Genomic DNA, 10,876 nt, shown 5'->3' with positions numbered 1-10,876 from the left:
GCAGTTTTATCTTTCCAGTGCAGTGTCAGAGGTCACTATCTGTTTCCTTAAAAAATACAGTTTCAAAGGGAGGGACTCACATGCACAAATAGATGACAACTAATGTGCATTAGCATACGCTAACTTGCACACGCAGCAAGGCAGGCGACGAAAAAAACAGAACAGAGAGACTACGATTACAACACATGCAAAGTTAGACTTCATTCTCTGCTAAAGACGCCTTTCCTCTGCAGGTAGCATGAAGCTGTTTGCTGCTATATTGATCATATTTATGCAAAACAAAGTCAGGATTGCCAGTCATGGGATTCATCCTCTCAGGATCATGAATACCAAAGTGATGGACTTACAGACCAACATCAGAACCATTTCACAACACTAACATGCTTTAAAACACATGAAAAATGATAATAAATGTTTTGTTTTTGCCATCTGTGGGCTTTGTGTTTCTAATGTAACAATACGATGATCCAAGGAGCTTCAGTACAAAGCAACTAGACTTTCTCTCATCCAAGAAGCTTCTCAGGTATAGTTATGCACAGTTTCTGAATGTTCACAACTTTGGCTCCTCCCAGTGGTTCCATCTTGGTAATCACACTTCAGATACGCAGTATCTAAAGTGCACATGAATATTTATTCCTGCCCACATTGAGGTCTGTTAGAACATTTGCAGACCGTGAGCAGTTTCTGGTTCATGAGATCCGCGTATCCTCGAGGGAGCATGTTGGAGAACCTGAAGAACTCCTACAAGGGAAGAGCAGCCATGACCTTGTTTATGAGGCAACAGGATAAACTTTCACATGTGACCTCTACAAAACAAATGCATCAAAATGTGTAGTTGTACATATATACTGTTCATTCTGTGTGTTTCATTCCACTCAGTAAAATGCAGCTGTTGGGACTCTCCACACAGTTGAGAACAAAATAATTGGAGACTGAATTATTCTCCAGAGATTTCATTCCTTAAACTTTCGTTGTAAATTTATATGAGTCAAAAAAAAAAAATCCAGAATTTGCCATTTGATTATTGTACAATAGGAAACAGTGGAAGAATACATTCAAAAAAACAAACAAAAAAAAACAATTAGCAACTTAACTTAATTAGATTAGATTAGATTAGATTAGATAGAACTTTATTGATCCCTTTGGTAGGGTACCTCAGGGAAATTGTTGTACTAGTGACAACACAACACCAACACAACATTAGTAATAACAATAATAACAATAATAACAATCATCATCATCATCATCATCATCATCATCATCATCATCATCATCATAATCATCATCATAACAACAACAATAATAATGGAAACAGTAACAGTACCAAAGTGCCTAAATATTCCACATAGTCCGGTGATAGAGCATGATGCTCTGTCTCACCCCAATGTCCTCACTCCTCACCCCTCACTCCCCACCTCTCCCTGCTTGCTGCTCCTCCCCCTCCCCCTGAGCTCAGAGTTGAACAGTTTGATGGCTCGGGGGACAAAGGAGTTTCTGGTCCTGTTAGTTTTGCACCTGGGGAGGAGCAGCCTGTCGCTGAACTGGCTCCTCTGGGCGATGATGACAGTGTGCAGAGGGTGGCTGGCATCGTCCATGATGGCCAGCAGTTTGTTCAGTGTCCTGCTGTCTGCCACTGTCACCAGGGAGTCCAGTTTCATGCCCACTGCAGAGCTGGCCCGCCTGATGAATTTGTCCAGCCTCGATGCGTTCCTTCTTGATGTGCTGCTGCCTCAGGACACCACGGCGTAGAACAGGGGTCCTCATACAGAATTGATCATGCCTGTCTTTATTTTTGTGTACTTGTGTTGTCCCCCTGCTGTGATTTGGGTTCCTCAGACTCATTAAGAAGGGCATCAATGAGTCAAGTGAGCCTCAACCTTCATCTACGACTGCTCTCTAACTCACAGACTTCTAGCAGCGAGTTTGGTTTAGAGTGTTTCTTGTTTGCACCTATCATACACTAAACTCACCACTGTGATGTATCAAAACTGATTTCCTTTCTTTTCTTTGTTTTGTTTCAACTTCATGCTAAATTGAACTTGTGCAACCTTAAGCTACTCACGTGTGATTCCCTGACCTGAGGCCAGTTTGTGACAAATCACTCCACAACCAGTGGGATGTATGTTTATAAAACTGGCCTCTGTGATGTTTCTGGATCCAATGATACATTTTCTAGTGAGACTGGGTGTGTGCTATGAAAGGAGACTTCATTTATCCTGAATTGCGCAACTACTCCAGCAAAAACAAAGTATAATTGAGGCGCCCACCCATTTTGAGATCATTTTACTCTCAAAATTTGTAACACTGGACTGTTGTACTTGCTTCACGACTAACTGAACATGATGCTCTGCCGTGAAATACTTCTGATCCTGTCCTTGATGCCATTCATGCACGGACTGGACGGGTCCGGTTGTGGTGAGTAACCTCCAACGTAACAAACATTTCTTTTTAAATGTTGCTGCATGTGTAGCAGCCTATGAAATGTTGTTGTTGATGAACATGTAGACAGATTCTGTGCTTTTTGTCTCTATAGCTATGGTTGTACAGTGGATTATTCAAGAAGTGTACACAGCTGACTTGATAAATTTGATTTTAATTTACAACTGAGACATATCAAAAAATATATTGTCACGCATTAAACTACCTGACAGTGTTACAAACGGTTCTATTGAGGTCCACCTCCATCAAAAGCGAGAGTGTTTTTCTACTGTTCTGATATAATGATGGTGATGAAATGAAGTGATTGAGCACATGTATTTAGAAAAGTCTTCAGGCTGTAGAGACAGACAGGATCATCTAAACAACTGATTGACTGATTGAAGAAGCAAATACCCAGAGTCAGTCTCACTACTTTGCACCGAGCTGCTGTACATCTCTTTAATGTTTGTCTCGCAGATGAAGACTGTGCAGATAAACCCGTATTCAGCCCATCCACACTGACAGTGAAGTACGGTGACCGAGTGTCTGCCAGGTGCACTGCATGTCAGAATGCTTGCCAGAAGGACCAAACTAACTTGGACGTTTCTATTGGACACGCGAGAAAAGACGGAAACCTCATATTGTGGAAGGTTGCCAGTATGACTGCATGGAATCCATCAGCCACGTGCTACTACATTAAAGATGACGGTAGCATGTGTTGTAACCACCTGCCTGTAACCGTATACAGTAAGTGTCCTTGTTTTTGAATTTAAAAAAATGCTCTGACAGTTTCAGCCAGGGCCGTAGTTATAATATATATTGGGGGGAACACATCCCTGCAATACATATTAAATGTACTCACTACTGCAACAATCAGCTACGCACTGCCCTCTGAAATACTTACTAGCAGATGAACCTGTGATCGTAACTGAACTTAAATTATATTATTACTTCCGGTTCTAGCATTTTTAGCGGCTACATCATTGTGCATTATGATAGTTTAGGAAATGATAACTTGATAAATGCTTATCACCGTGTATTATTATTATACAAAACTCCTGACAGAACATTTGGTGTAAATTGTGGCTGCAGTGTTATCAAATGTTTAGCTTTGTGCTTTTAATTTGTGACACAGAGAGAGTCTTCTTCCTGAAGGGGGTGTGGACAGCAGACTCGCTGCATTTTAAAGCTATGGTCACCAGAACAGTGCAGTTAGAACAGGACTAAACCAGAGGTCACACGGTTGTGGTGAAATGAACCATCTTTGCAGTGTTTTGAGCTAAAAGATTTAAAGATGTACTGTGGGACTTTTATTAATATATGGGATTGTTAAATATTGTAAAATGACAGCAAACGAAAACACCAATTAAAAAAAAAAGAAGAAGAAGAAAAACAAAACAACAACAAAAGCAACCTGTGTCCCCAACCGATGCTCAGTCACTTACTGCTTACATTTTCTGACTGTGTGCACCAATGTCTGTACTTCTGTCCCTGCTTGTCTCCACAGATCTTCCAGGGCGTGTGGTGATGTACGCTGAGCGAGACTATGGGTTGGACTCTGAGGGCAGTCAATACTCTCTGAAGTGTATGGTCTATGATGTGGCGCCTGTTGAACACCTCACTGTGACCTTCTACAGAGGGTCGACAGTACTGGGTCAACTCCGCTCCAACAACACCAGCAAGACACCAGTGACTGAGGCCTTCACTCTGTACACCGACGCCAGTACAGAGTACAACTCAACCATGTACTGGTGTGACGCTAAAATGGACCTGGGACCTGAAGAACCACAGCGCTCCCTAGTGGCCAAGTCAACATACCACGAGGTTATGGTTTCCAGCGCCACAGTGATTCAAAGCTGCATACTTTTGATTCTTTCTCTTGCTTTGTTTCATTTCCAGAGTGATTAAGAGGGAGTTTATTTTGCAGAATAAATGGCCACCCATCTCCTATATGCATGTAGCTCATATCAATATCAATAAAAAGCAGTTAATTCAATAAAAATGTTTATTTTTCACAGTGTAACGCTGATATTCCACCACTACAGGGCTGCCATCTGCAACATGAGCTGTGTATTCCAGTTCTTCCTGATACAGTCTTACAGTACATTTATGCTTCTCAATGCATGCATTTTAAAATTCTTTATGATGTACTTCAATAGTTACTTTCTAACTGAAATCTAGATTTTTCATTCAAGAACACAATCAGAGAAATCAGATACATGATCCTTTGGTCAGAGCAGTAGGTCATCTGCAGCAAGGCCATGATTTGAACTCTATATACAACTAGATGGGCTCCATCACTTCACATTGCGCTTATGAAAAAAATAAAGGATTGTAATTTAAGTTAGCTCTGACTCTTTGATTCTTCTTCACCTTCCTCCTGATCGCCACATCTTCAACCTACATTATTCTTGAACAATGCTAGCATTTCACTCTCGACTTCAATCACCATTTTCTTTTTTTAAAAACCCAAATAGATCCCCATCAGCTGCTGATCAGAGCTCCAGGGAACAGAATATTTCTTCACCAAACCCACATAGAGACATGATCTCAGTTAACCTAACCTGGGTAGAACATTTAGCACTGCACTGGGGAAATTTTTGGACTCATGATGGAAAAAATGATTGAAATTAACCACATGCAAAGAGACAAATGATGTCATCTTTTTGATTGTTTATTTCCTCTTCAACCACACAAGTCAATAGACACACAGGATTACTTGAGGATCTTTTGTGGCTATTCAGTGTTTGAAAAACAAGTAAGTATGGTGAATCTACGTAACTTCAAAATATCAACATTTAACAGTTGTGGCTGTGTTCAGTCTAATTTTGATCTTTAATTGCGCATGTTTTCTTCTGCTTGAATGGATACATTTCAGGGCCTAACCTTAGAAATTGAGCTTATCTGTATTCACACATGTGCTTACAGACCTGAAAGATTTTGCAAAGTAAGTTGGAAGGGGTTGGTGTGGTTCAGCAAATCAACTCACCAGAGTATGAATCCCCTGATAAACATTCTCCTGCACACGTATAATCACCATTTTGTACAACTTTCATCAAAGTTTTTCTTGTGCAACCAGAACATCGTCTTATCATCCTCTGGTCCGTCTCAACTCTCCATGGAAGATGTTTAAGTGTGGTTTATAATTATACATACAACGCTGTATTCTATGAGAAGGCAGCCTATTGAGGTGCAAAGCTTCTATTTCATAACATAAAACGGATGTTTTACCGCTACAGGATATCACACCATCTACATCTACGATTCGGTTTTCAAGTACAAGGTTTTAAATCTTTGCATGTGTAACAGGGTTGAAGCTATGGCTGAGGACAATCAGAACACATTTTTTATACTTTTCTGTGGGAATTAGATGGTTTACGTTATAAACTCATACGTAATGGATACTTTACAGGCTACAAGCTGGAGTGGGAGGAGGTCAGATGAACAGACTTAAACAGGAAAGCATTGAGGAAGAATAAATGAAAACAGCTGGGGAGATTCTCTGGAGTGTGAAGTCATGAAACAGAGATAGGAAGACTGGGTAAATGCGACTAATAGTTCTTTCATTTTAGGCTTTGAAAGCTGAGTTTGAGCACGACTTCTGGTAAAATGCTGTTGAAGTGGGAAGACACAAAGGATGTCCACATCCATACAATGTTCCACTAAAAATGAGGCCCAAGTGCTAAATCTGGGTTTAACCGTCCGACTAGTTTTAGAGCATTTCAGTAAAAATAAAAGACAAGTGTAGAGGAAGTGTTTGTCTGATGTGTTGTGTTGCTGCACAGCCTCTGGGGGCTTCAGCTGTAGTCTCTCCATCCACCCCCCTGCTGTTCGCCGCAGTCAATCACCGTCCAGTTGGGGATTTAGAAACCCTAAAGAACTGATCTTCTTGGCCATCGCTGGCTCTTGCAGCTGACACCTGGAGCAGTGTGCGCTTAAGTTATTTGGTAGATGATCTCCAGTGTTATTGCCAGGGTGCACACAGGAAAACAGCCATTGGTTTCTGTTGCTGGTTTTCCTCTTCTGTCTGGTCTGATTGTTACTCTGGACCTCTAGACAGGAAGCCTGGCGATGGAGAGCTGCCATGTTTGTTCAGGGTTCCTCTGTTTTTTTCATCTGATATGTAGTTTGGTTGGGATTATGTTTTTTTGTTTTAGGGTTGTTTATTTAGTACTGTGATTTTATTTCCACTCAGGGATGCTTGGTTTGTTTTCTTGGCGTTGGCCCTCCCTGAAAATATTTTGAACATGATGAACTGGCAAAAATATAGATGTAGTAATGTAAAGAAACCAAGTACATTTACTCAAGAACTGTATTCAAGTACAACCTGAGTTGCTTTTACTTTGAGTATTTCCATACTTTATACTTCTACTCCACCGCATTTCCTTAACGTATATTGTACGTTCTGCTCTGACAGCTTTAATCACTTTCACGATGAAGACTTTGCACAACGGACAACGAGGAAAACATTTTCATTTCATTTCAGTAATCACTGAACATGAGTTGCGTTGTTGCATTTCAGTGCTTCAACGTTTTTACTCTGACCTTTCTTTTCAACAAAGTGTTTCCTTTTGCAGAACTGCTGCTCACTGGAAGTTTTTTGGGGGTGTTTGCACAATTCAAAGCAAACTCTAGAGAGACTATTGTGGTGTAAATCCCAAGAGATCAGCAGGTTCACAAATGCTGTGGCCAACAATCATGTCTCGGTTAGTTACTGAGACCAAACTTTTTCCTGTTCTGATGTTTGATGAACGTGAACTGGAGCTCCTGAGCTGTGTGTGCCAGATTTTATGCATTGCATCGCTGCCACATGATTGGCCAGTGAAGAAGCAGGTGTGTAGATGTTTCTAATAAAAACATTGGTGAGGGGGGTCTGTGGCTCAGGTGGTAGAGTGGCGGTCCTCTGATTGTGAGGTTGGCGGTTCAACCCCTCGCCCCTCCTCTGTTGAAGTGTCCTTGGCAGGCAGCACCTTACATGGCAGCTCTATCGTCACTCGTGTATGTATGAATGAGAAACATTGTAAAGCGCGTTGAGTACCGCTAAGGTAGGAAAGCTCTATATAAGTACAGTGAATTTGCCATTTTACCATTTATATATATACAATTAGAAGAACAGTACATAATGTAAAATCAAGTTATATTTTCCCATATGGTTTAGGATTTTTCTAAATTACGGCGTGTGAATGCACAACCTAACAGGAAAATTGGACAACTGCATTGACAAATGTGTTGATGGATCATTATAACTAACTTGGCCACACACCATTAGAGCAACTAAAGAGAGAATAACATCCATCCATCCATTGTCTACACACCGCTTCATCCTCGCTAGGGTCATGGGGGGCTGGAGTCTATCCCAGCTGACTCAGGGTGAAGGCAGGGGACACCCTGGACAGGTCACCAGTCTATCACAGGGCTACACTTAGAGACAGACAACCAAGCACACTCACATTCACACCTACGGCCAATTTAGAATGACCAATTCACCTCAACATGTTTTTGGGCCTCCTTGGAAGCCGGAGAACCCGGAGAGAACGGGGAGAACATGCAAACTCCACACAGAAAGATCCCAGGTGTCCTCACCGGGACGTGAACCAGCAACCTTCTTGCTATGAGACAACAGTGCTACCAAGTGCACCACCTTGCAGCCCGAGAATAATATTGCATTTAGAAAAAATAAAAACACATCATATACAAAAACATTGTTAGGATGCAGGATATAATATGAATTAATGTCTGATTTCATGAGGAACATTGTGTGAAGATGCTTCTGCTGCTTCACAAAATAACAATGTTCAGTGTGTTTGGTCACAGAGGAAAGCTGTGCAGATAAACCTGTGTTCACTCGCTTCACACCTCAGCCTGTAGGTGAACTTTGGGTTCTCTTTGTGATGCTTTGTTTATCTGCATTCACATGTTTTTTGGACACTTTTTTGGTTTACGTTGCAGTACTGACACTTTGTGCACAGTGTGTAGACTAAGAAGGGGTTTGAAACTGAAATTGTGGCCTTAAATCACAAGCAAAGTGTTTTCCTGTTTTGGTTTCATTTTTATCATTATCCTTTTGACCTTGGAAGGATAGAATGTCAAACTCTGTGGAATTTTTTAAGGCTACCGAGAGTGTAATTATGTTAAAGGAGATGTTTCAGCTGCTCATATTGTTTAACACAATGCATATCCTGAGCGAGGCCGAAAAGGTGCAAAGATTACAGTTAATAGTGTAATACTGATGCTTTACCACTAGAGGATGCTAGACTGTAATCTCAGACATTCAGAGGTCACATGGGTTCTATCTTTCTCTAGGATCAGGAAAGCTTTGTCAACCGGAGGGCGTTTACGTTGTACAAATATGGACTTCTTGGCTCTGATCGTAGTGGCAGTAGGGTTGCTATATTTTATTTGACTACTTTTAACTCTCTAAAAATGTTTCCACTCAAAATCCTAGTGCCTGAACAATGTCAGAGTTTTGGGGAAATGCATTTTAATTCTTGTGTATTTTATTAAAGGGCAAATCCACAAAATACATTGTCAGAAAATGAAAGTGTCTTTACCCTAATTATAGCTTTCCTCCTTTTTCTTTCAAAGGGAACACATCACATTTGTGACTTTTTACGTTCAAATGCTGTTTTCGTCATTTGTGCTCATGTGCAACAGTTCATACAAGTAAAAGCTGATGATTTAAATGAATGACTGCTTCCACTATTTCAGTCAAGATTACAATCAAAGCACGGCTAGGGTGTGATCGCATAATTTTCCAAGAGCATTTCCTCTAATTGAAAAGTTCGTCTGCTTCCAGATCGGACAGAAAATAAACAGGATTTTGCTCTTGTTCCGCAGTTTCTGGGCACGGACTTTCAAGGCTTCCTTTATTAGTACTGGTATGATAAGTGATATATAAATTATCTGCATCATTACTTTTTCTTAGCAAGTTTTGTGGTAACAGCAGATAGCAAACTGTCTGTTACAGTGTCTTTAAACACAGTCAGTCACGGGGGCATGTTTGGTTTATTTACATAAATACTAGCTGATAGGGGAATTTTCTGGACAAGATCTTACTTCATGCTTTTTCCCCTTTCCCTTTCGGTATAAACAACTATTGCTGAACACAATCACACCTCAAGTTAATACTGATTCATCTTTTCCAGTCGTCTTTAAGGAATGACATGTGTGAGTTCCTGTTTAAATCTCAGATAACTTAAACCACTGAGCAACATCGGTGCATTCAAACATCATATTGAATTCAGTAAATCGGTATGGGCAGGTCGTAACTTGTACAAACCTCGCCCATCTCACCCGTACAGTTGTTTTTAATTGTGTTTTGTACGTGAGCGAAAATATGCAAAGCGCACATGAAGGACTGTGCAAAGATAATTAGTGATCGTGTGCACTGTGCACGACTGCCGGTTTAGCTGGAAATCACTGAGAAAACGAGCCTTGGTTCTGTGAGACGGTGAAATAAAAACAAACATTACTTTTGAAATTGACTCAGTCTGATTCTGTGGGTGAGCTGGGAATTTATTGGTTATGACTCACTCACATGAACTCAGTGAACACACATAATATTACTGTACAGTTGATGAATGGCTGTTTTTGTCAGCTGGCGGTTTCCTATGAAGTTTAGTAATACTTCCTAAGAAGTTCCCCCTCTGAAGCATAAACGTCATTCCTTCTTCTCAGACGTTTTAGCTGATCCTCTGCGCTCAGGTCAATGTTTCACTTCTGTTATCTTTGAGGAACTGGAAATGTGATGCCGAACATCAGTCAGAGAGGGTTTTTTTTTAATTTTTGCAATATAAGGTAGTGGTCACAAACTTTAGGAACATGAATTCACTTTTGAGAGAAACTTATATCCCAAGATATGCATAGACACGTTTGGTTTGTTTTCTTCCATTGAACTTTTTACTTGAATTTCACAATAATCAACAAATTAATGGTAAAAAATAATAATAATAATAATAAAGGGCTATGCAATTCTTCTTCTGATTGTAATGTATAAAACCTTTAAAGGTAAGTTATTCACATTAAATAAACACTGACTCTCACCAGACAGGCAAAACACTCTTTAATATTGCATTTTTCTCGTATGTCATATCTCTAAGCCTATTGTTACATGACTGCACCGGTCTCCTCTTATCAGTCAGGTTGGATGATTATAGACACTATTGCTATCTATTGTTGCAGGAAGGTGCTTTAATTGACTCTAAAAAAAATACTATTAAGAGGCCGAAGGCAGTTTTTAGTGTGCACATAACTATCTTTAAGTCAAATTGGTGCACACGCTTTCTGCTTTAAGTATTTGGTGAAGTGAGCACAGAAGTCGTTTAAAGTTGTAGCTAATCGTGCCAACTGTGGCATTAAGTGCATTAAGTGAGATATCAACCATGAAAACAGTATGATTTCAATACATTTGTGAATTCCTAACAGTTTTGTAATGCCCTTATTGAGAGCGACTGTAGCA

At 40.3% G+C, this 10,876-nt stretch overlaps 1 protein-coding gene across 1 annotated transcript; it reads left to right on the top strand.

Moving 5' to 3' along the window:
- Window positions 1-2,214: 2,214 nt before the first annotated feature.
- On the top strand, window positions 2,215-4,765 carry LOC103374852 (uncharacterized). Its single transcript, XM_008305005.1, has 3 exons — window positions 2,215-2,415; window positions 2,896-3,165; window positions 3,926-4,765. Exons 1-3 carry the CDS (start codon window positions 2,340-2,342, stop codon window positions 4,324-4,326), a joined length of 747 nt encoding a protein of 248 aa, XP_008303227.1. The 5' UTR covers window positions 2,215-2,339; the 3' UTR covers window positions 4,327-4,765.
- Window positions 4,766-10,876: the final 6,111 nt, after the last annotated feature.

This window comes from Stegastes partitus, unplaced genomic scaffold (genome assembly GCF_000690725.1).
Source record: "Stegastes partitus isolate 25-593 unplaced genomic scaffold, Stegastes_partitus-1.0.2 Scaffold2375, whole genome shotgun sequence".
Taxonomy (NCBI): domain Eukaryota; kingdom Metazoa; phylum Chordata; class Actinopteri; family Pomacentridae; genus Stegastes; species Stegastes partitus.
This window is presented reverse-complemented; position numbering and strand designations above follow the sequence as displayed.

Excerpts from the sequence above, each read along its gene's own strand:
- LOC103374852 (XM_008305005.1), top strand. The coding sequence starts at position 2,340 with ATGATGCTCTGCCGTGAAATACTTCTGATCCTGTCCTTGATGCCATTC. Across the intron at positions 2,416-2,895 it reads ACTGGACGGGTCCGGTTGTG|ATGAAGACTGTGCAGATAAA; the intron begins GTGAGTAACCTC and ends TTTGTCTCGCAG. Across the intron at positions 3,166-3,925 it reads CCTGCCTGTAACCGTATACA|ATCTTCCAGGGCGTGTGGTG; the intron begins GTAAGTGTCCTT and ends TTGTCTCCACAG.